Consider the following 26,834-nt stretch of genomic DNA (forward strand, 5'->3'; position numbering starts at 1 on the left):
GCCCAGTGTCTGATACATTGTATTCATTCAATAAGTACTTGTTGAGTGAATGAATGCCACTAATCCATTACCAAGTCTTTTGGTCCCACTTTGATGCCATTCATTTCTCCTTACCTCCACTGCTACTGCTCCAGCCCAAGCAAGTAGAATCTATCTTCTGAGCCAACTGATATCTTTTCTTCCATTCTGCCTCCCTCCAGTCTATCTTCTAGACTGCTTTGATGGTAATGTTTTTCAAAAGAAAACAACTTTATCAAATAACCTTCCTACTTGAAACCCTTCAGTGCTGTTCTATTGCCATTAAGATATAAAACCCAAAACCCTAACTTGATTCACAAGACCCTTTGTGATGTAGCGTATGCCCGCCTCTTGGGGCTCATCTCTTACAAACTGACTTCTCCCTCCCTTTGTTCTATTTTTCTGGTCATCTACTCATTCCTCAAGCACAAGCATGGTGTCTTTTACCTCTTAGTCTGCACTCATTCTATTCCCTTTGCCTGTAATATTCTTACAATTTATGTGGTTGAACTCTGTCTTAAGTCTAATTTAAAGTTTGCATCTTCAAAGGGAATATCTAGGACCCCTTAGACTGAATTATGTTTCTTTGATTTAAGCTTCTGTAATAGACTGAATATATTGAGTGTCTCTATTACCCTGAACCCCTTGTCTAAAAGCTCATGAGTAGGGGACCCTCTCTGCCAGGTTTATAAGTGTATCGTTAGCACCTAGCACTACACTTCATACATGTTAATGCCCTATTGAGGATTATGCTGAATTTTTTTTTTTTTTTTTTTTGCATCAGGAAATAGGTAAGGTCCTTCCTATTGTGATTAGGAGGATATTGCTTGCAAATCTGCAGTCAAGAAGTTGGCACATCATCTCTAAGATTTTGTTGCTAGATTGAACTCTAATTAAATGAATCCCACATTTCTTATAAAAATATGGAATTAAAATTCCAAAGGCAGAATTTCTCCCTATACAGCTTTCCTTTCATCATGTTTTCTTTTGAAATCTAACTCAAATGTCACCTACCCTGTGATATTTTTCTCCTCTTTCCCAGGCAAAGTTAGTTCCTCTCTCCATTTTGCTCCCCCAGGCATCAGCTTTGTGCTGTTAAAGGAAGAGGTGAAAGCAGATTGTAGTATTTTGTCAAGGTTTGTCACAGATGTGTATGGTTAAGAAATGGACTTATCGTGTATCTATGCGGAAGGGTTTTTTTTTTTTCCACCAAGGTATGGGGATAGTTGTTTTTACCAAAAAATTTCAATCTTGTGTTCAAATCTTAAAAACATCAAAATGAATAACCCAATTAAAAAATGGACAAAGGACTTGAATAGACATTTCTCCAAATAAGATCTACAAATGGTCTATAAACATATGAAAGACACTTAACATCATTAGCCATCAGGAAAATGCACATCAAAACCACAAGATGCTACTTCTCAAGCATTAGGATGACTACAGTTTTTAAAAATGAACAATAACAAGTGCTGGTGAAGATGTAGAGAAATTGGAACTCTCATATATTGTTGGTGAGAAAGTGAAATGATGTAGCCATGTTGAAAAACAGTCTGGCAGTTCTTCAGAAAGTTAAACATGCAGTCATCATGTGTCTTAGTCAGTTCAGGCTGCTATAACAAATTACCATAGGTTGGGTGGCTTATAAACCGTAGAAATGTATTTCTCACTGTTCTGAAGGCTGAAATTCCAAGATCAGGGTATCAGCGTGGTCAGGTTCTGGTAAGACACTCTTTTGGGTTGCAGGCTGCCAACTTCTCAAGCTTTCTGGCCTTTTCTTTGTAGAGCACTAATCCCATTCATAAAGGCGCCACTCCATGACCTAGTTACCTCCCAAAGGTGCCACCACCAAATACCATCACGTTGGCATTAGGGTTTCAATATATGAATTTTGGAGGACACAAACATTCTGTCCATTGCACCATATGTCCCAGTAATCCCACTCCTGGGTATACACCCCAGAGAAGTTAAAAGATACGTCCACAGAAAAACTTGTGCTCATTATTCATGATGACCAAAAGGTGGAAACAACTCGAATGTCCATCAACTGATGAGTGGATAAATAAAATGTGGTATATCAATATTACAGAATATTATTCAGCAATAAAAAGAAATATAGTACTGTTCCAGGCTACAACATGGATCAAACTTGAAAACATACTAAGTTAAAGAAGCCAGATACAGAAGGCTGCATATTGTATGATACCATTTATATGAAATATCCAGAATAGGCAAATCCAGAGACAAAAAGCAGATTTGTGGTTGCCAGGGGATGGAGGGTTAGTTAATGGGTATGGGGTTTCTTTCTGGGGTGAGGGAAATATTCTGGAACTAAAAAGAAGTGATGAGTGCATTCACATATTGAAAATACTAAAATCACTGAAGTGTACACTTTAAGATGGTGAATTTTATGTTATATGAATCGTATCTCAATTTTTAAAATACTAAAATTAAAAATTTATTAAGGACATTCATTGTATTTGGACTAGCACTTATTTATTCAGCATACTTTATGGTTAGCTGCCCATAGTTTCTTCTTTTTTACTGATACAGAATATTTTGCGTATTTATGGGGTACATGTGACTGTTACATGCATAGACTATATCATGATCCAGTTAGGGTACTCGGGGTATCCATCGAATACTCAAATATCTTGAGTATTTATCATTTCTGTGTGTTGGTAACATTTCACATCCTCTCTTCTAGCTACTTGGAAATATACAACACATTGTTGCTAACTGTAGTCACCCTACTGTGCTATGGAATATTGGAGTTTATCATAAGTTATTTGGAAACTGTTAGTTAAGTGCAGACTTGGTCAAGATTGTTGTATCCCTTGCGGAATTGTTAGCAATACACAAATTACATTAGACAGATGGCTGCATTATTTCTCAGTCAAAACTCTTTATCAGAGCATTTTAATAATATTTGCCATGCTGTCCTATACCTGAATGTATCTGTTTCCAACAGACTGTGAACTTAAGAGAGCGAAGACCAGGTCCTTTTCATCACTGTACTTTATGTGCCTGAGACAGTACTTGGAACATAGCAAGTATACAATAAATGCTTTACTTTGAAGCAGTACTACTTAATGAAAGAAAAGTTTGCCTTCCAGGGGACATTTGGCAATGTCTGGAGACATTTTTGATTGCCAGTACTAGAGGGGTGTATGCTACTGGCATCTGTAGATAAAGACCATTGTTAAATGTCCTGCAATACACAAGACAACTCCCAAGAACAAACGATGATCTGGCCAAAAATGTCAGTTGTGTAGAGGTTGAGAAACCCTGTTCTAAATGTTTGAGTGACTTATGAATCCCTAAAATTAATTCCATTAACAAATGAAAAAAAGTCCCCTTCATGAAAAAGTAAATGTTAAAATCATCTTCGCATTTGGTGCTCTCAGTAAATGAAATGTCTCAGACCATACTTTATAGCTCTTAACTGAGTAATCAAATTTGTGGGAGAGCAGACCATGAGGGAAATCTACAAGGTTGTTTAACTTCCCGACCTTGACTTAGATATTATTAACTTGCATAAAGTTCAGTCCTGTAGCAGAAAGCACATGGTAAAATGTGCATTCCTTTGTCTGTTAAAGAGCCCAGGAAACATTTTTACAGTGTATTTAATATGTGTAAGGAAATAGTCACAGCCCTCCACTAAATACACAATGCAAGTTTTTTTTTCAAAGTCTGGTAGCAACCCTGTCCAACATCAGGACAGTAAAATAGGCAAACATGCAGTGAGCTTCATGCATGGCAGCACTACTTGGGGGCACTTGGTGAGGGGCAGGAGACTCACCTTTTTCAGGCATCTAGATCAGGCCAGCTACAGCCCGTGGGCCAAGGCTAGGTGATCCCCTCTTTGTAAACAGTCCATGAGTTAAGAACACTTTTTACATTTTTAAATGTTAGAAGATGGCTCAAAAGGTATATCATGACACAGGAAAATTATATGCTATTCAAATTTCAGTGTCCATAAATAAAGTTTTATTGGAACACAATCATGCCCATCTGTTTACTATTGCCTGTGGCTGCTTTTGTGCTTGGGCAGAGATCTTATGACCCTACAAAGCCTAAAATACTTACCATCTAGCTTTTTATGAAAATGTTTGCCAATTTCTGCTCTAAAATTAAGGAGTTTAGCAAATTGGGTTTCCAGGAGGTCATGTGGAACAGCAATGAGCCCTGAGCTAGAATTCCCAACACCCAGCTCTGCTGGGTAGGTGACTCCACTCCATTAAACAGAAGATTCCTCCTCTGTAACATGAGAGGGCTTTGCTGAATGAGCCCTTGCAGCTCTTAATCATTTATAGTGTGTGGTGATTCCAGTCTATTCAATGGTTCCCAGGTGCCAGTGGGGTAAAAGTGTAGAGCTCTAGTCTGGGACAAAGCCACAGGGCTAGAAAGTCACTGAACTAGACAAAGAACTGTACAGTTGCTGTGCCTATACAGAGCAGATCTGAAAAGTGGCACTCTACAAGGTTCAAAAACATACATTTTGGACATCTTCATGTGCCCTAGTTTTATAGATTATGTAGCCCAATTCTTTTAACCATGTGGAAGAAGGAAATGGTTGAAACTAGTTATTGAGGAAGGCTGGCAAACCCAGAATTCAGGTTTTCAAAATATAATTTAGCACTTGCTGCAGGTTTCTTGAAATTAACCAGATAATTGACATCTGTTTATTTTAGTAGTAGGGAAGACTTTCTGCTGTCATTTCTGCTTTCTCAATACTAACATGTAGCTCTTTATCTGCAGTGCAAGGGATCATGGGTTGTTAACATCGGCACATCAGCCTGGGGTCTGTCACTATGGAACTAGACTGGCCTGCTGCTATGGCTGGAGAAGAAACAGCAAGGGAGTCTGTGAAGGTAATTTTGTAAAAATTCAGACCCTGCACTTAGATCAGGGCCCTTGGGTTTTTATGTCACACCATGAACTGCCACAAAATTGCCAGTGGATCTCTTAGGCAAGGACATGCATAACTACCAATAACCTAGGTCTGGGTTCCTATGAGATCTCTTCCCAGACAAAATGTGACTGACACTATCATACTTGGCATGATTTATTTTAGAAGACCGTCTTGTCGATTATTTTCGTGATTATCTTAGTGAGTATGACTAGGTTGTTTGTTTTTTGTTTTCTTTTTAATCTAAAGGAACTAAGATGGGCAAAAGCAGGCCAGTAAATTCCTCCTCTAATTATAGTTTTTTCCAGATGACTTCCAATAAAATATGCTTTTTAATTATTAATCACCTGACCAGTAGGCTTCAGCCTCAAAACAAGTAAGCCTTTTAGTTTACAGATTTGTTACTCACATTTTAAAAATCCATACTGCCAATTTCTAAATGTTTTCAAGGTACACATGCATATATGCAAAGATTTTAAGTATTTTGCTGATTTTTTTGTACATTGGACATTTCTCAGACTATGTGTTAGGAACTCCAAGAGAGGCCTCTGATCGTTTCAAGGAGATTGAGGAGGGTAGAGATGAGCCTAAATTTTGCCTTGTATTTCTTTTTATGACTTTCCGTAATGACCAACACTGGCAGTGTAGCAGAACCAAATCCACATCCCTATTAACTGACTATCTCACCAGGGGTATGTTCCTTCAGGACAGTAATCTACTCTCACTGTCCCTGTGTCCTTCAGTAGGTAGCATATGCCTCATCCTAAGTTCTTTATCTGCTAAATGGGGTAACAGCCCAATTGCAGGTCCCACAAAAGCGCTAACATGTTAGCTATTTTTAGAAATAACAATGCAGCCAGGCACAGTGGCTCACGCCTGTAATCCCAGCAGTTTGGGAGGCCGAGGCGGGTGGATCACGAGGTCAAGAGATTGAGACCATCCTGGTCAACATAGTGAAACCCCGTCTCTACTAAAAATACAAAAAATTAGCTGGGCATGGTGGCGCATGCCTGTAATCCCAGCTACTCAGGAGGCTGAGGCAGGAGAATTGCTTGAACCAAGGAGGCGGAGGTTGCGGTGAGCCGAGATCGCGCCATTGCACTCCAGCCTGGGTAACAAGAGCGAAACTCCGTCTCAAAAAAAAAAAAAAAAAAAAGAACAAAAGAAAAAAAAAGAAATAACAATGCTACTTTTTCTTTGCTGGTCTGTTCCTGTCCCAACCTCCTTCTCTCTAGCTGGTTCAGAAATATCTGGATTGACCATAAATGGGGGAAGAACTTGATAATATCCAAAATCTATATATCAGTAAAAAATATTGATATTGCTTCCATGTGTTCCATATTATGCAAAACCTTCTGCCATCATAATTTGCTTGTGACACGATGGCAAAAGCATGAAAATACTAGAAAAAAACAAAGATCATCATTGCCCACTTAGATAAAGAAGTTAGAATATTCTCCTGGGACTTGTGTCAATTAAAAGGGTGAGTCCTCATCCTGATTGGATTGATAGTGTCACAATCAAGGGCATTAAGAATGACAGACATGGGTGACCTTGGGCAAGCTAGCTAGGACAAGCTAGCTAAGGTAAGCTAGTTAAGGCTCCATTTCCTCCTCTGCAACATGGAGAGAGTAATACCTACCATTGAGGGTAAGAAATGTATGCATTAAAGGGTGAGTTCATTACCTGGCATGCATAGAAAATATCTCATAAATTACCATTCCTTTGGGAAGGACCAATAATTCTCATCACAGACTTCTCTTCATTAAAGCACCAGGTGATGGGGGGATTAAATGTGACTTTATTCTTTTTCTAGACACAACATAACACTTTTTTATTAGAAGTCAGTCAGGTGGAAAGGGGCAAAAACCACGTGAAACACATGATTTAGAATTTTTCTTACAGTTGAACGAACTCAACATCTACTGCTATAAAACTGTAAGACCCAGCATGTCGCTGGTGAATAAATGAAGGTAAGGTTTGGCTTCCAGGAAGGGCTTTTCTGTAATTCAGTAAGAGCAGTTTGGCCATGACGCATGCAGCCAATCGCATTCTCAATGCTTTCAGGAACTGTATAATACCACAGGCATGAAAGAATTTAAAGCAAGATGTCAAAAGGGCAAGTGTGGAGGGTTCAAGCAAAATGCTCACTCTGCAAGTTTTGCAAGCTGAAGAGACGGTCAGCACCCCTACTGCTCCAGTCAAATACTCAGGTCTTAAATTGCAATGACTTTTAGATCTAAAAGGTGTATTGTTTTTTATCCAATCTGCATGGTCCTTCTTGATGGTAAAGTCATGTGTTCCTTGAAGCACTAAATAACAGGGTAGTTAGTCCCTGATTGCTGGGTTTCTAATTTCTAAACCAGAGTTGTGGGATGCATGATAATAAGAATGCCTATCAGCCTGCCCCAGCAATCAGAGCCAGACCCCAGGCTGTGAGGTCCCAGTCCACCCAGGCCTTCCCCTCTGTCTATCTATTTGCCCTTCACTCCTCTTGAAGCCCTGCCTCCATGCATACTGGAGCTCTCTAGCTCTCAGCCTCTACCCTGTCTAAATCTGCTCCCAAGGCAGGGTCTCATCAATTTGATATCATTAACTTTAAAATGTATGTCACTTTAGTGAGATGAAATACAGAGTTGCCCAGGAACAAGTACCTGATGAAAAGCTGCAGATAGAGAAGTTTGGGGGAGAACTGAATAAGACTTTCACTTTGTCTAAAGCATGCTTCAATCTCAGGCCATTGTAAACACAAACTGAATTTCCCTTGCTGTGGATTGGCTGTTCAAGTCACAGATCCAAAGTTACTGTAAATTGAAAACATCTTTCTGAAGCTTTAGCCTTATAGCAAGGGTATTACTCACCGTTTCTCCTATGTTCTATTTGGCATATATCCTGGGCTTTCCTGTCTGGACCACATTGGAAATCAGGTTCCAGGGAACAACCAGAGGTTTTCAGGGCTTAAAAAATATATTTATTCATATAGCATCTGAATTTAAAGTTGCAACTCTAAGTACATATCTATGACAAAGTAGACATTGGAAAAACTTTGCTGGGGAAGCATTTTTGCCTTTCGATTTGTTCAGGGCCATAAAATGTTCCCCTATTAAAAGTTCTACAACAATTACTTTATTCAAAAATGTGCAAATTTTAAACATGTTTACAACACTATATTAAACACTATGGGAGAAACAATGATTAATGTTTAAGTCCCTGTCCTGAAGGCACTTGGAAACAAGTAGTGGATGAAAGACAACCACTGTAGCTAAATATATGCCTCATTATTTAATAAGACAAAAACTGATCAGTTTCACAGGAGAGGCCTGCCAAAGTTCTGTGGAGTTCTTGAAGTTGAGCAGGCATTCATAGGTGGCTGAAGAAATCTGTAAAGGCCTTTAGAAGAAGGGGCCATGGGCATGGTCCAGCCTGGCCCAGCCCGGACCTGCCGCAAAAAAAAAAAAAAAAAAAAAAAAAAAAAAAAAAAAAAAGAAGAAGGAGGAGGGGGCGTGCAAGGAGGTCCTTGAAGAATGGGGAGGATATTAACTACTGGAAACCCAGGGAAGAGTATCCTACGGAGGGGTAAGAAAAGGCAGAAAGCAAAGGGTAGGTCTAGAGAACAACAAGAGAACAGTAGGTCTTTTGCCCACAGTGTTGCCTTTGCCTAGGGGGGCTAGAAAAGGTAGAGGCCAGATCATGCTAGGTTTGATTTTTTGTTTTTGTGGGTTTTGTTTTGTTTTGTTTTGTTTGAGACAGAGTCTTGCTTTGTCACCCAGGTTAGAGTGCGGCAGCACAATCTCAGCTCACTATAACTTCTGCCTCCTGGATTCAACTGATTCTTTTGCCTCAGTCTCCCAAGTAGCTGGAATTACAGGTGTCTGCCACCATGACTGGCTAATTTTTGTATTTTCAGTAGAGATAGGGTTTTACCATATTGGCCAGGCTGGTCTCAAACTCCTGATCTCACGTGATCTGCTCTCCTCGCCCACCCAAAGGACTGGGATTACAAGTGTGAGCCACCATGCCTGGCCAGATAATGCTAGTTTTAACTTGGTTATGATATTTGTACTGTATTCAGGAGGTAATAAGGATTATATGATGACCTCTGTGCAAGGTGTGACATGATCAGAGCTATGCTTTTGGAATATTACTGTCATATCTGATATCAAGTTTGCAAGCATCAGAGCCTGAAGAGGGGATTCTTGTACAAATATTCCATTAAAGGGTGTCTTAGGAGCAAGTTGAAAGGGAATGAGGGTGCAGGGGAAGGGGCTAGGCAGAGATGTGTTTTCAAAAGAAGTCTAGCTTCAGCCTGCTCTCACAAGAACAACTAGGGTGTTAATTGCACAAGAGTTTGTCCCGCCAAGAGACAAGGAACTAGGCTGTTAGACCCTTGCATCAGGGAGGCACTGGGCACAGCTATGGTGCGGAAAACAGAGAGAGGGATTCAGCATCATCTTCCAAGTGTCTGTGGGCAAGGCAGTTCCCATTAGCTAGATAGATAGTTGTTCAATGGATGAGTTGATAGTAGAAACAAGGATTGGATGTTACAACTGAGTGATTTGGAGACAAGAAAAAATAGAAAACTGAAATTTTTGAGTCAGGTAACTGGGAGAGGAATTACGATATTAACAAAAAATAGAGTCTGGGGTTGTAGGGAGAGATGCTGATATCTTTAGGAACAGGTTTGCTTAGAAGTGGACCCAGGGGAATTGATGGATGGAGAAGCAGACACATACCATTCCTGGGCAATTGCTGAGTCATTCTTTCATATTATGGCTATTTCTCGAGCTCCTGTTGTATCCGGAAACTGCTGAGGGTCCTCGATACCCTAAGAGTCTCCTTTCTCTCTCATATATTATATCCTCTCCCTTTCTACTCTTGGGGCTTTCCCATTTACCTTTTTTCCTATCTAATGCTTTTTCTCTTTATTTCCTCCCTGTGAGCTGGAATCAAACTGTCCATTATCTTTGACTATTTGTTTTCTTGCTGCCAACTGAGTCAGTTATAACATCCTACCTGTTGTTTCTCCTACCACTTTATTCATTGAACAAGTATTTATTGTGTACTTTGTGTCAGGAGTTGGGATAAAGAAGTGAATACAATAGAAAAACAAATCCTACCTTTGTGATGCTTTCTGATGCCTCTATTTTCATCCTCCTCATAATAATCATGCTTTTAGTTCTCATCCTTATGGCTAGAAGTAGCACCTTCCTCCCTCCAATCTGTTGATTATTCAGTCTGATTGATAATGCACAGCATTAAAAAGATTTTGATCATTCAATAGAGAAAATATGGAGGAGATGAAATGGGGCAAGAAACAGAAGGAAGGGGAATGACCTTGGCATTTGCCCAGGGCTACTACTTGTTTTATTAAATATTTTGTGTTTACATGCAAAACTGGCTGGCTGTGGTCTGGGAGGCTTTATATTTCATGGAATACCACTGGAGATGTGGCATTGCCAAACAAAGTTACAATAAAGTTGCATGAATTGGCTGGGGGTGTGGTGGGGGGTTATCTCGTTTACAAGAAAAATACTTTCCAGTGTCTAAAAGGTGAAAACAGACTCAAAAGGATGGTCCTTTATATGTCCCCATGGAATTCTCTGCCACACAAAAGGAATATTAAACTAATATTCCAAAAGCATAGCTCTAAATTTTGCGTGCATCTCACTACACTAACTACTGTTCTTTTATCATCAAGACGTCTTTTTCTCCCACAGCTACATGCGAACCTGGATGCAAATTTGGTGAGTGCGTGGGACCAAACAAATGCAGATGCTTTCCAGGATACACTGGGAAAACCTGCAGTCAAGGTCAGTAAGGTAGCCTGGGGTCGTAGTTCAAATTCAATCTTTGCAGCAGGGCTAGTGACACAATATGGTACACAGGATCTCTTAGAGTTTTTTTTTTTTAAGTCAAGTCTTCAAATGAAGGTGGTTTCAGGACAAGATTTTTCAATCTCTTCTCTATGAAAAATGTAAACATTCTGATGTTTTTGTCAAGATGCCCAATAAAGGCCTTTTTTAAAAACCATTTTGTTTTTATAAGCTAAAGGCCTTTTGTGCTTTTTAATTTTATCTCTTTCCATAACACAGATAAAAGAGCCTTTTAAAAAATAAATGTTTATAGATGTTTAAACTACCTATTTCATGTATATTTTTATTTTTAAAAAATCCAACAGTGCAAAAAGATATAAACTTAAGTGATAGTGACCACCTCCAGTTGTTACTATAAGCATAGTTAAGTTTGTCTTAGATCCTGGAAATGTTTTTCTGTTATGGTGCAAACGTAACTATTTCTCATAGGCATCTTTGCACGTTAGCACACACAGAACTACCTTATACTTCTTAAGGCTGTGTCCTAGCTCCTAGTGTGAATACTTTTATCCTTTATGCAAAAACATGCTTTATTTAACCATTATGATTTATATTGTCTCCAATTTTTTGCCATTACAAACAGTGCTAAATCTAACATTGTTCTATGCACAGCCCTGCCTTCTTGAATTAATATTTTTGTAGGAAAAGTATTTAAAAGTAGAATTATTGGGTTGAATAATGTGCATATTTTTATTATACTTCATATACTTTTTGGTTTTTTGAGACAGAGTCTTACTCTGTCACCCAGGATACAGTGCAGTGGTATGATCATAGCTTACTGCAGCCTTGACCACCTGGGCTCTAGTGATCCTCCCATCTCAGCCTCCTGATTAGCGGGACCACAGGCACACACCACCATACCTGGCTACTTTTTACAGTGTTTGTAGAGACGAGGTCCCACTACATTGCTCAGGCTGGTCTTGAACTCCTGGACTCCAGCCATCCTTCCCTTGCCCTCCTTCCCCAAAGTGCCGGGATTAAAGGCTGAGACACCACACCTGGCCTTGATATATTGTCATAGGTAATTTATAACTTTTGTCCTAGATTGTTTGTCTGAAAACATTAAAGAGGTTGTAATATCTATAACAGTGGTTCTCAACCTAGGTGATTTTGTCTCCCAGGAAGAGTTGCCAGATAAAATACAGATACACAGTTAAATTTAAGTTTTAGATAAACAACAAATAATTTTATATTATATGTATGTTTAAAATCGTATATGAGGGGTGTGAGGGTTATCTGGCTGGGATGTCTGTCACCCCATTGCTCACTAGGGCTGATTTGGTTGATCTGGCTGGCTAGGCAGGTGTCCCCTTCCTCTCTTACTGCTCCATGTGTGTCCTTTTGGAAGCTGCGTGCTGAGGCAAAGAGGACAACCATCCCCGATAAAGGAGGACCAACCTTCAGTCAAGGGTAGCTGTGCTCCCCTTCTAGAACCTACAAACAAGCTCCCAAAATAGTATATAGCATGTGTGTATACTTAAAAAGGATTAGTCGTTTATCTGAAATTCAAGTTTACCTTGGAATCCTGTACTGTTTTGTTTAGATATGGGGTCTCACTATGTTGCCCAGGCTGGAGTGCAGTGACTATACTGCATCCATGATCTCCTGGCCTCAAAGCAATCTTCTCGCCTCAGACTCCTGACTAGCTGGGACTACAGGCATACACCACCGCACCCAGCTGGAATCTTGTATTTTTATTTGCCAAATCTGGAAGCCTTATTCCAAGCAACAACTGGCAGTGTCTGAAGACATTTGGAGAGGGTGCTACTGGTGTCTAATGGGTAGAGATCAGGGATGCTGCTAAACACCTTACAATTCACAGGATGGCAGTACCTGCAACAAAGAATGATCAGACCCAAATGTCAGTAGTCCCAAGGTTTAAAAACCCTACTCTAAATGTGGCAAATAAAAATGCCTTATTGGGGCAGTAATTAATAGCCTACCAATCAAATAAACTGCAGAACCAGACAGATTCACAGCCGAATTCTACTAGAGGTACAAAGAGGAGCTGGTACCATTCCTTCTGAAACTATTCCAAACAATAGGAAAAGAGAGACTCCTCCCTAACTCATTTTATGAGGCCAGCATCATCTTGATACCAAAACCTGGCAGAGACACAACAACAACAACAAATTTCAGGCCAATATCCCTGATGAACATTGATGTAAAAATCCTCAATAAAATACTGGCAAACTGAATCCAGCAGCACATCAAAAAGTGTATCCACTACGATCAAGCCAGCTTCATCCCTGGTCTGCAAGGCTGGTTCAACATATGCAAATCAATAAATATAATCCATCACATAAACAGAACCAATGACAAAAACCACATGATTATATCAATAGATGCAGAGAAAGCCTTCAACAAAATTCAACACCCCTTCATGCTAAAAACTCTCAATAAACTAGGTATTGATGGAACATACCTCAAAATAAGAAGAGCTAATTATGACAAACCCACAGCCAATATCATACTGAATGAGCAAAAGCTGGAAGCATTCTCTTTGAAAACTGGCATAAAACAAGGATGCCCTCCCTCACCACCCCTATTCAATATAGTATTGGAATTTCTGGCCAGGGAAATCAGGCAAGAGAAAGAAATAAAGAGTGTTCAGCCGGGCGCGGTGGCTCATGCCTGTAATCCCAGCACTTTGGGAGGCTGAGGCGGGTGGATCACGAGGTCAAGAGTTCGAGACCATCCTGGTCAACATAGTGAAAACCCCATCTCTACCAAAAATACAAAAAAAAAAAAAAATTAGCTGGGCATGGTGGCGTGTGCCTGTAATCCCAGCTACTCAGGAGGCTGAGGCAGGAGAATTGCCTGAACCCAGAAGGCGGAGGTTGTGGTGAGCCGAGATCGCACCATTGCACTCCAGCCTGGGTAACAAGAGCGAAACTCCGTCTCAAAAAAAAAAAAAAGTGTTCAAATAGGAAGAGAGGAAGTCAAATTGTCTCTGTTTGCAGATGACATGATTATATATTTAGAAAACCCCATTGTCTCAGCCCAAAATCTCCTTAGGCTAATAAGCAACTTAAGCAAAGTCTCAGGATACAAAATCAATGTGCAAAAATCACAAGCATTCCTATACACCAATTATAGACAAACAAAGCCAAATCAGGAGTGAACGCCCATTCACAGTTGCTACAGAGAGAATAAAATACCTAGGAATATATTTACAATAGATGTGAAGGACCTCTTCAAGGACGACTACAAACCACCAGTCAAGGAAATAAGAGAGGGCACAAACAAATGGAAACACATTCCATGCTTAAGGATAGGAAGAATCAATATCATGAAAATGGCCATACTGCCCAAATTAATTTATAGGTTCAATACTATCCCCATCAAACTACCATTGATTTTCTTCACAGAATTAGAAAAAAACTACTTTAAATTTCATACGGAACCAAAAAAGAGCCTGTATAGCAAAGACAATCCTAAGCAAAAAGAACAAAGCTGGAGGCATCACATGACCTGACTTCAAACTATACTACAAGGCTACAGTAGCCAAAACAGCATGGTACTGATAGCAAAACAGATACATAGACCAATGGAACAGCATAGAGGCCTCAGAAATAATGCCACATGTCAGCAACCATCTGATCCTTGACAAACTGACAAAAACAAGTAATGGGGAAAGGATTCCCTAATTAATAAATGGTGTTGAGAAAACTGGCTAGCTGTATGTAGAAAACTGAAACTGGACCCCTTCCTTATACCTTATACAAAAATTAACTCAAGATGGATTAAAGACTTAAGTGTAAGACCTAAAGCCATAAAAACCATAGAAGAAAACCTAGGCAATACCATTCAGGACATAGGCATGGGCAAAGACTTCATGACCAAAACACCAAAAGCAATGACAACAAAAGCCCAAATTGACAAATGGAATCTAATTAAACTAAAGAGCTTCTGCACAGCAAAAGAAACTATCATCAGAGTGAACAGGCAACCTACATAATAGGAGAAAATTTTTGCAATCTATCTATCTGACAAAGGGCTAATATCTAGAATCTACAAGGAACTTAAACAAATTTACAAGAAAAAATACCAGACAACCCCATCAAAAAATGGGTGAAGGATACGAACAGACACTTCTCAAAAAAAGACCTTTATGCAGCCAACAAACACATGAAAAAAAGCTCATTATCACTGGTCATTAGAGAAATGCAAATAAAAACCACAATGAGATACCATCTCACACCAGTTAGAATGGTAGTCATTAAAAAGTCAGGAAACAACAGATGCTGGAGAGGATGTGGAAAAATAGGAATGCTTTTACACTGTTGGTGGGAGTGTAAATTAGTTCACCCATTGTGGAATCCAGTGTGGCAGTTCCTCAAGGATGTAGAACCAGTAATACCATTTGACCCAGCAATCCCATTACTGGGTATATACCCAAATGATTATAAATTATTCTACTATAAAGACACATGCACACATATGTTTATTGCAGCACTATTCACAATAGCAAAGACTTTGAACTACCCAAATTCCCATTGATGATTGACTGGATAAAGAAAATGTGGCACATATACACCATAGACTACCATGCAGCCATAAAAAAGGATGAGTTCATGTCCTTTGCAGGGACATGGATGAAGCTGGAAACCATCATCCTCAGCAAACTAACACAGGAACAGAAAACCAAACACCACATGTTTTCACTCATAAATGGGAGTTGACCAATGAGGACACATGGACACAAGGAGGGGAATATCACACGCTGGGGCCTCTCAGGGGGTAGGGGGCTAAGGAGGGATAGCATTAGGAGAAATACCTAATGTAGATGATGGGTTGATGGGTGCAGCAAACTATCATGGCATGATTATACCTATGTAACAAACCTGCATGTTCTGCACATGTATCCCAGAATTTAAAGTATAATAATTACAAAAATGCCTCATTGGAGCAAGGGATATGGTCTTTGCCATAGATCAGCAGTTTTCAACTGGGGTGATTTTGTCATTCACGGGACACATAACAATGACTGGGGATAATTTTGGTTGTCATAACTGGGTGTGGGAGGTACTTCTGGTATCTAGTGAATGGAGCCCAGGGATGCTGCTAAACATCCTGCAATGCACAGAACAGCCCCCACAACAAATAATGACTTGTGTCAATGGAAGTTGAGAAAGCCTGGCATGAAGAAACCTGCAATAATTCAGAAAGGGCCCCCGTCCTATAATTAAGTTGAACGAAGAGCAACAAATCAAATTCAGCTGCCCTTGGAGAATGGCATTTCAGGGAAAGCCAGATACTCACTCCATTCTACCACTCCTAGCTCTTTCTGCCAAGCCCAGAGGTTAGCCCCATTCACTGAAACAGTCACTCTTTGAGCTACCAGCCCTGCAGCCTCAGAAAGGAATCTACCTCTCTGTATCTAACCACCAGCATAGAGGCCAGAGCCCTGAAGATGCTTCTTAGAATTGCATGCAGCTCCTTGAGAGAGGTGCTTCAAGAATTGTGCATTCAGGCCGTATACAGTAGCTCACACCTGTAATCCCAGCACTTTCGGAGGCCAAGACGGGTGGATCACCGGAGGTCAGGAGTTTGAGACCAGGCTGGCCAGCATGGCGAAAACCTGTCTACTAAAAATACAAAAATTAGCCATGCATGGTGGCAGGCACTTGTAATCCCAGCTACTCGGAAGGCTGAGGCAGGAGAATCACTTGAACCTGGGAGACGGAGGTTGCAATGAGCCGAGATTGCACCACTGCATTCACTCCAGCCTGGGTGATAGAGCAAGACTCTGTTTCAAAAAAAAAAAAAAAAGAAAAAAAAAGAATTGTACTTTCATAAGTAATAATTCAGCTATACACCTCACCAGAGATTTTTACACCAGAAAACTTGGTCTTCTGGGTGTTTGGATTCTGTACCAATACCTTCTCAAGAGATTTGGAATAGAGACATTATTTTTTATGCTAGTTTAAAAGTCCCAGTAAAATATTAACATTGAGGGAGTAGTTCAGTTGGCTCAAGTTTTGAGGCAGTCTGTCTTCTTCCCACAGCCTCCCTGCCCTGTGGCAGCCTGATCAAAGTCCATGTACAACCATTAATGGTGACAGGCCTCAGCCCTCAACTCCTGTCTCCAAAACACTCCTTCCAAGAAATGAGTGAGTCATCTCAGAGTAAGGGCCAAACTATAGGATATTCCTGGGATTCCCATTATGTCCAATCAGTATTTCTCAATTCCCCTCCTTTGAAGAGTTTAGGATCAATGAGGGAGATGGTAGGGCAAAGGGGATAGGCAATGGAGAAGAGGGTTTCAAATGTCCAGCTAGGGCGCTGGAAAATCCCCATATGAGATCTTTTCAAAGATGAAGGCAGCTCCTTCTTATTTTCAAAAATCTGTTATCATGCTGACCTTTTGCCTTACATAGAATTTGGTTGTTTTTTCCTCTCTGTATCTTTCCTGGTAGAGTTAAGATATGAAACCCTTACATGACCACACTTCCAAAGGCAAGATCCTCTACAGCTGATCCTTTTTAAAGTTTTATTTCCTTCTGTGTCATTTTTTATTTTAATAAAAATGTTACTTTTCTTTTTCTTTTTCTTTTTCTTTTTTTTAGAAAACACAAAAGCACAGAGAAGAAAGTCACCCTCAATCTTACCACCTGAAGATAACCATTAGTCGCATTTAGAGCACATCCTCCCAGGCTTTTCTTTTCCTGTGTATTTTTTAAACAAATTTTGGAGTGATCTGTACACAGTGTTTTGTAACCTTCTTTTATCATTTAACATCCTGTGTTAAATGATAACACAGGATCATCCAGCCCAAAATGTCATCCTGTGAACATCTTTACTCAGGATTAAATATTGTCCTCCAACTTCACCACGAAGAGCTGTCTGCCAGGGCTCCTTCTAAAGGAATGTAATTTGGCCAGTGCAGGGGCCACCGAAAATATCAATAATTGACAGGAGGCTGTATTGTCAGCCTATGTCATCAGCTGCTTGGGACAGCATGAAAGGGAAAAATATATAAATTGTCTATTTCTTTTTGTCAAGTAGTATACACATAGAATTGTGCATGTATCAAAAATGTATGGCTCAATGAATTTTTGTAAATGCCTGTGTCACCAGTATCTAGATCAAAAACCAGAAACTTAGCCCCTCAGAAGACTCCCTCACACCCTTTCCAGTCACTTCCACACCCAGTGAGAAAACCATATCTTGACCTCTTATATCACAGATTAGCTGTGCCTGTTTTTTTTAACTGTATATAAATGGACTCATACAGTATGTACACGTTTGTATCCAGTTTCCACTCAATATCATGTTTGTGAGATTCATCCATTGTTGCCTGTAGTTGTCTTTTGTTCAGTTTCATTGCTGTATAGTAGTCCATTGTGTGAATATACAAGTCATTTACCTATTCTTCTTTTGGGAGGTGTTTGGATTACTTCCAGTTTGGGGCTATCAAGTGTCGTGCTATTATGATCATTTTAGTATGTAGGGGTTTTTTGGTGGGCTAAAATCCATATTTCTGTTGGGTATATACCCAGGACTGGGATTTCCAGCTCATGAGTATGTCTAAATATAGCTTTAGTAGATTCTGCCAAGCAGTTTTCCAAAGTGTTGTACCAATTTGCATTCCTTCCCGTGGTGTATGATTATTCCATTTGCTCCACATTCTCGCCAATCCTTTAAAATAGAATTTGATGGTAGGAGAGGAAGTATGTAAGTGATGACGTTCAGGGAAGATAACCCCGTTGTCTTTCCCAAGACTGGGGTCTAATCTTCTCCATCTGGATATTTCCTGATTCAGTTCACCTTTCCCTGTTTTCTAAATGCCCCTGCAGACATGAATGAGTGTGGAATGAACCCCCGGCCATGCCAACACAGATGTGTGAATACACACGGAAGCTACAAGTGCTTTTGCCTCAGTGGCCACATGCTCATGCCAGATGCCACGTGTGTGAGTAAGTTTCAACTGTCAGGCGCTCTCAATGTTTAAGGCTTGGCTTTTGCCATTTGATGCTTGGGGAAAAGCTGACTTCAGTGGTTTTTTTTAAAAAAAAATCTCTAATGTTGCCCCCAGCTAAAATGTTTTGGGGCACTTACTTTAAAAAAAAAAATTATGAAACCCGGGCATGATGGCTCATGCCTGTAATCCCAGCACTTTGGGAGGCTGAAGTGGGTGGACCACCTGAGGTCAGGAGCTCGAGACCAGCCTGGCCAACATGGAGAAACTCTGTCACTACTAGAAATAAAAAAATTAGCCAGGCGTGGTAGTGCACCTGTAATCTCAGCTACTCAGAAGGCTGAGGCATGAGAATTGCTTCAACCCGGGAGTTGGAGGTTGTAGTGAGCCAAGATTGCACCACTGCATTTCAGCCTGGGTAACAGAGCAAAACACTGTCTCAAAAAAAAAAAATTATGGTAAAATAATATGAAATTCACCCAAATTTCAAGTGTATGATTCCATGGTTTCTACTACATTCACAATATTGTGCAACCATCACCCCTATTGAGTTCCAGAACATCTTCAACACTCCAAAAGGAAACTAGACCCAGTCACTCCCCACTACCCCTCCTCCAGCCCCTGAGAACTACAGATCTGCTTTACTGCTCTAGGGATTTGCCTACTGGACACTTACTTTATAAATAAAAAGATGAACTAGGGGAAAATAAATTATATATCTATATCTGCATCTATATATAAGCAGAGCCCTGTTGAGTTTCCTTGTGAAAATAAGCATGTTGAACAAGATAAGCAGATTGTTTTAGGGAGGTGATAAATTTAAATTCCTTCTCGGAACATCAGTTCTTCCCACAATTCTTCCCACCAGCTAACTTTCTCACGCCCCTTGCCCCACTCCCAAAGATTAGTGACAGTTGTTGGAAATACATTCTGACTCACTCACATTCCTGAAAAGAAAAGCCCCTCTGTGATAAAGAAAAACCCGTGTCCTGTGGGAGAGTAAGAGTCTATACCCATTCATTTATTGAGAGGAAAGGCTTTTCAGGTTTTATGTTGCAACTGAAAGGAAAACCCACCCTCCCTGCCTGCCTTCCCTTCTTCCCTTTTCTCTCTCCATCTTTCTTTCCTCTGCTTTACAGCCCCCAACAAACCCGGAGCCTGTGCCTTCAGCCAGCTTCCTATAGTTGCGGAGTTGCGCAGACTCCTGGCCGATCCTGGGTTTTTCCAAGATTATTAATCTTGCCTAGTGCATGGCTCACTGCTCCATAGGCTCCTCCTTGACAAAGTGTCCCAACACCACCAGTCACTTAGATCTTCTGTTAGCAAGCAATCATTGGAAAGCAGGCACTGGAAGGGTCTTTAAAAAAAAAATCTTTATTATTATAAATTGAACAGAAACTCACAGGAAATAAACGCATAGTTTAATGAATTCTTATAAGGCAAGCACACTTGTAACCACCACTAAATAGAACTCAGCCAGAACCTCTTCCTCCCACCCCTCCCTAAAGGGAACTGCTATCCAGGCTTTTATAGTAATCACTTAAAATTTCAAAAAAGATGTATGCTAATGGATGTTTCTGAAACATTCCACAAAAGCCCAGTCAGTGCCAAAAAGGATATCTTTCCTCAAATAGAAAGATAGAATTAGGTTTTGAAAATTAATTTTAAAAAAAGACAGAGAAAACAAGAAAGAATAAAGGAATAATATAATCATTGGTAGGTGTTTGTTACAATACATTGGGTCTCTTTCTATATATCTAGGGGTTACCTGTGCCTCCCTCTTTATAGCTCAGTGTCAAGGTAGCCCTAGACCTCTCTCCTGGATACTGATTGGATTCCACTTGACTCTGTGGATCTCTTTTGTACAGCTAGATGATTGGCATGTTCTGACACTGGACTGGAACCATCTGAGTTTCTTAGCCCCCCTGCCTTTCTAATCTACACAAACTGGACCCCTGCTATGGAAATGCATTTCTGTGAGATAAGTTATATTTAGCAACAAGTGACAAAAAAAAAATCCAAGTAAATTGTCTCGTTTACTTAAAAAGCTGGAGGCAAGCAGTTCCAGAACAGCTCAAGAAGAAGTCAGTCTCTGTCATCCTCAGAGTATTGATTTTACTCTCATGTGTGTGGCCTCATAGTTACAATATGGCTGCCCCAGCTCCAGACATTACACACACATGGAAAAGAGAGAAAACTAAGTGGTTATGAGTGATGCCAATGAACCAATGCCTCTTTCATGCCTGTCTCTTTTTATCATGCACTAATATCTTTTCTGGGAGCCCCACTCCCTCCAGTGGATTTATTTGTATATCTCTTTGGCCACACTTTGTCATATGGCCACTCCTTGCTGAAGGAAAGTTGGGAAAAGCTTCAGTGCTGGGAATGACAAGAGAAAGGAGTCCAGAATGGCTTTCAGAAAGCTGATCAGCTATATCTGCCACATGTTTTAGTTCAGTCACCTAAAAGACCAAGTCTTGTGACTTAAGTGACTCTCACTGAGGCTAGATATGTATGGAGAGATCTCCAGGGTAGATTCTTTTACCCTGATTACTCAGGTTGATAATCTCCATCAGCAGTTGCATTTCAACCTATTGAGGCCAGCCAGGTGACATAAAAGAGAGGCTAGAGCACACACAAGTGGAGAAAGTGATACAGTCTGAGGGGTGCGGGGTGCATGCCCTGCCTAAAGACAGTCAAATTCAGTGCAGTGGCCAAGAAAGCAGACCCTGAGTAGGATTCAGCCCCAGGACCACCAAGATGCCACCCCTACTGATTCCTTTTGGCTCCCCATTTGGGACTCAGACAATGAAACTTGTCCTATAATGCCATGCAATGTGTTTCATTCAATGGCCCAGAATTTGGTGATAGTTTCTTAGTAAGCTCTTTTTATCATCTTAAGAGAGAAAGGCTAATCCTTGTCTACTTTTTCAGACTCTAGGACATGTGCCATGACAAACTGTCAGTACGGCTGTGAAGACACAGAAGAAGGGCCACAGTGTCTGTGTCCATCCTCAGGACTCCGCCTGGCCCCAGATGGAAAAGTCTGCCTAGGTACAGCCCCAGGAATCACCTCCACTCCTCCTTCTCCTTCCTTGATTCCCCCTTTACTAAATCTCTTTTCATTCATCACAATCAGCTTGTTTGAGACATTGCAAACTTCTAAAAGTACAGGTTTATATCTGTTTCTGAGATATTTTTAGCCACATATGCTCCAGACATATTTTGGGATGCTAAAGAGCACATTTTTCTATTATTTTGTATTGCCTTAATGCCGTAGTGGAAAAGGGATAAAGATAATTTTAGTATATTTACTATGTACAGTTTATTTAAATTATCATCCAATACAAATTCCCCTACTTATATTTTGTCATTTAATGAGTATGATCCTAAGGACCATTGGGTTTTATTCTGGGTCCTAGCTAATATTTTCTGGAAAACTATATTTATTGATTTTTTAGATATAACATTATTGAAAATAGTATATACCGTCTATATCATTTAAATTAGCATGTAATCAATTTCATGTTGTCTTTAAAACTTGCTCTAAGTTGTATGAACTAAGTATAATTAATTTAACTGGAGAAAATGAGCAGATTAAGCCCATCATATTAAATAAGAGAACATAAAATTTATTTGTTTGGAACTTTGAATTTAGTCAAATCCATTGGCTTAGAACCTTCCTCTCTTGCTCTCCCTTGTCTTATTTTGTGTCTTAGTTTTGGGCTCCATAGAAGCTGACCCTGAACAAGTAGTTGATTTGGGAAGTGATCCCAGGAAACACTGGTTGAGGAGTAGGGAAGTAACCCAGAGAAAGGAAGGCACCAGTGCTGTGCGAATCCAATGAGCAGGTTAAATGAGCTAGGGTCACCTTTGGGAGGCAGAGGGAAGCTACCCCTGAATTTTCCCTCTGGGGTGAGGGTGCTGGATATTCATTCATCAACTTCTGCCCTTCACTGACACGGGGGCTGCTCTGGGACATGACTCTCCAGCACTCCCAGCCTGGTCTGGATCAGGAGCAAAGCACAGTGTCGTATGTGCAGCAGGCATTCTTTGGCAGGTGTGGAAACTTACCTGAGTGCTGAGCAGCTATGGATGGAGCACCCACAGGGCACCTTCAGTGAGTGAAGCAACAGCTTTTTCACTTTGTGCTTTGGTTCCTTTGTGGATTTGAGTTATGTTCAACTATTGAATTGTATATATTCATAACACTTAATTACATTGCACCTAATATACATAATATTTAGAGCAAGTCAGCACTTAGCATTAATGAGGGATGCCAAACCAAATCAGAATGTTGAAAGAGTTCTTAATCTTCTGTGATTTAAAGAAGTACATATGAGTATGATTTCATAATCTTCTGTACTGCAATAGAAATACTTTTCAGTCAAGGTGCTAGATGTTTATTTATCCTAACTATACACAATGTAAAACAAACAAACAAACACTGCATTTAGAAAACTCATCCAAGTTAAACACTTTTTAAAAATATACGTGTAAATTAAAATTTTGTCTCTATTCTTTGAGAATAATCCAAGATTTAATTAGGCTCACAGGCTTTACTACTTTTTAGTATAGTAATATTTATATGATGCTAATTCTTTACCAAACTGAATCCAAATTTCTACCCACCTCTTTGAGTGGTTGGGTGCCATTTTTATTGGAAGGGAAAGATGATGTGCATGCAAATTATTGCCAAAAATAATTTTGTTTAACCCAACACTTATTTATTATTTGAAAAATTCAAGAGGCCAGTCTGGGCAAAATAGCAAGATCCCATCTTTATAAAAAATTTTTGGCCGGGTGCAGTGGCTCAAGCCGGTAATCCCAGCACTTTGGGAGGCCGAGGCAGGTGGATCACGAGGTCAAGAGATCGAGACCATCCTGGTCAACATGGTGAAACCCCGTTTCTACTAAAAATCCAAAAAATGAGCTGGGCATGGTGGCACATTCCTGTAATCCCAGCTACTCAGGAGGCTGAGGCAGGAGAATTGCCTGAACCCAGGAGGCGGAGGTTGCGGTGAGCCGAGATCGCGCCATTGCACTCCAGCCTGGGTAACAAGAGCGAAACTCCGCCTCAAAAAAAAAAAAATTTTTTTTTGTTAAAAATAGCCTGGCCTGGGGGAGGGTGGAATAACATGGGGAGAAATGCTGGATATAGTATACAACTAAAGCAAAATTTAAAATAAAGATAGCTGGGCATGGTGATGTGCACCCATAGTTCCAGCTATGCCAGAGGTTGAGGTGGGAGGATCACTTGAGCTCAGGAGTTTGAGACCAGCCTGAGCAACATAGGGAGACCCCATTCTACAAAAAATGAATTAAAAATAGCCAGACACTGTGGTGCACACTTTGTAATCCCAGCTACTCAGGAGGCTGAGGTGGGAGGATCACTTGAGCCTGGGGAGTTTAAGGCTATAGTGAGCCATGATTATTCTACTGCACTCCAGCATGGGCGACAGACCAGGCCTTGTCTCAAAAAAAAAAAAAAAAAAAAAAAAAAAGAAAGAAAAGAAAAAAAGAAAAAAGAAAATGCAAGGGAAATAGTAGGACAGCACCAACTTGCATGTTTAAGCCAGATTCAGAAGAACAACCTACCATCTATTTGATTTGACATCTGAAAGTTAAACCAAGCCTGAGGCTTAGTGGATGGGTCAGCATAGCTGTCAGCCCCTCTGTAATCTGACTCAATGGTAGAAAAGGAACAATATGCCTATTGTTGGTTAAAATTACATCATTACATAATCACACCAGACCCACAATTTATGCATAAGTACATGCCTTCACAACCCCATTTCTGTGAGTCAATATTGTAGGGGCCTTGGACAGTCTTACTAATGAAGTAGTTATTTTGTGAAATGCAAATGTAAAAGTGTGTGTGTTTGGTTTACTTAAAGCGTAGCTATTGGACTCTAGTTTCAAAAATTGTATCTGTTATACAATATACAATGTTCACTCAGCTGGGGAAAATACTCAGCACACATGTAATGTATAGGTACCAAGCCAGACACATGCTCCCTGCCCAAGAACAGCCAAGGCCTAACAGAAGATGTGAATGTAAGTAATGATATTATAGAAAGATAATGCCTCTTAAAGAGGTATAAAGTAATGTAAGTAGATAAAGTGAAGAGCTGTGTCTGTGCCTGGGGGATCTAGAACACTTGCCAGGGGTATGATGTTGGCACCAGTATACTATAACCAGTTTCCCAGGTAAAGAAACTGCACGTGTGCATGCACAGTACATGGTTTGTGTGTGTGTGTGTGTGTGTGTGCATGTATGCATGCATGCGGCTACTTTTCTTGCTATCACTGACACCTTCTGGTTTTACACCCTAGATATTGATGAATGCGCCTCTGGCAAAGCCATCTGTCCCTACAATCGAAGATGTGTGAACACATTTGGAAGCTACTACTGCAAATGTCAAGTTGGTTTCAAACTGCAATATATCAGTGGCCGATATGACTGTGTAGGTAAGATTCGATGGCACCTTTTCCTTTTTTCTCCTGTCCCCACCAAACCTTTGGGCCTTCTCTGCAGATATTTTGATGTCAATTCAATCTATTAGTTGAACAATCACTGTGCTGACCAGCGTAACAATAAGGAAAAGATTTTTTTAAACGTCTGGCATTTACGGAATTCCAATGACATCAATTATAAAGCTAGGCAAAAAAAAGATTTAAAGTAAGGAATACAGCTCTCTTGTGGAAATGACTATCTTGAGATGATTTTGGTGGGACTCCTTTTAACTTGGCTTTTTGTTTTGTTTATATTTTTGGTTCTATCTCCAGTTACACATCTAAAAATGGGAACAATGGAGCAGTATTTATATTTGGTAAAAGGAAGAATAACAAGGTCTATGTGTTCTTGATCTCACTGGTCCGTTTATAACAGTTTCCATCAGGAGTGGCTTTAGAGAAATGTATGAGAGACAGGAAGGCGCATGCTCTTTCCTTTATCCTCTTTCAGCCCTTTTATAGTTCAAGCTCCAAATATAATGTTCCCTTTCCACAGTCACGAAAATCTCTCTCTGATAAGATTCTGTTACCAGTCAGCTATTGCCCTAATCTATGTGAAATAAATATTTTGTTCTGTTCCTTAGTGAATGGATTTCAGGCATCCATGAACAAGTGAGGTGGGGTATTTGGGGAATGCTTGGATGCATTCCCATTGTCCTTTATATACTATAGGATGGGGCCTGCCCCCTGGAAAGGGAAATTCGGGCTCCCTGTGGATTTCTCTACACATGTGTAACAAAGGTATATGCATGACATGGAAGGCTAATGGTTGAGAAAAAAATAGGGTTTCTTTCAACCCTATACTCAGGGCTTCCCAGGACATGTCTTGTGTAATCATGTTGGGGCAACACACAATTGCTGGGTTTTGAACCATCTTGTGAAGCTTCCATAGCTCTTCCCTCAAATCTCAAACACAAGGACCATCCTAGAGAGGATCATAAAATCCACGTTTCTCGTGGACTTGGACCCCATGCCCTCCTGCAGACTGAACCAGTCCTGTAATCCTATTATGCTGTGTTACAGAGTTTAATCCTGTTTCCTCATACCTAAGGGGAGTTTCCACAGGACAGGGTGGAATTCACATGGAAAGCTTCAAAAGGAAACAAATCTTTGAGATGTTAAAAGTGATAGATTAGCATCTGAGCTCAGCTTTGTGGCTAAATTAAAACTAACAGGCTATGTTGTATATATATATATATGCCTACAAATGCATAGATAGAAAATGGGGTGGAGAATGCTGCAAATGAACCTCTCACTTGGGTGAAATTTGGCAATTTTCCTCCTCTAAACCTAGCAGACAAGCTCAGACCAGCCTGACCCTTTCTCCTGGCAGTCTTAGAACACAATGCCTGTGCCTATAAGTTAGATGATGTCAGTGGTTCCTAGTTGATCATGTCTTTTGTTAGGAGTTTCAAGCCCTTCCAAATATATAATTTATTTTTTGATATTGTTATTTAGTTCTAAGTTAGATGAAAAAGTTAAGAGAAAAACCTAAATGTCTTGCAGATTTTAATAACATTGATAAGCAGGAGATGAAATTGCTGTGGGGGAGGGGGAGCAGCAAACACACTCCCTACATACCAAGTAGCAA

The 26,834-nt window shown here is 40.2% G+C and overlaps 1 protein-coding gene across 5 annotated transcripts in view; it reads left to right on the top strand.

Moving 5' to 3' along the window:
- Positions 1-26,834, top strand: part of EGFL6 (EGF like domain multiple 6) — a 66,986-nt gene that overhangs the window by 16,318 nt on the left and 23,834 nt on the right. For 4 of the 5 annotated variants that reach the window (XM_003920315.3, XM_010336427.2, XM_074391687.1 and 1 more), the window contains exons 2-6: positions 4,780-4,892; positions 10,648-10,740; positions 18,606-18,725; positions 21,662-21,781; positions 25,064-25,198. In XM_003920315.3, the coding sequence (XP_003920364.1) occupies positions 4,780-4,892; positions 10,648-10,740; positions 18,606-18,725; positions 21,662-21,781; positions 25,064-25,198 (581 nt within the window). The remainder of the gene's footprint in view (positions 1-4,779; positions 4,893-10,647; positions 10,741-18,605; positions 18,726-21,661; positions 21,782-25,063; positions 25,199-26,834) is intronic. The other variant, XM_010336433.3, reaches the window with a different exon arrangement.

This window comes from Saimiri boliviensis, chromosome X, assembly GCF_048565385.1.
Source record: "Saimiri boliviensis isolate mSaiBol1 chromosome X, mSaiBol1.pri, whole genome shotgun sequence".
NCBI lineage: Eukaryota > Metazoa > Chordata > Mammalia > Primates > Cebidae > Saimiri > Saimiri boliviensis.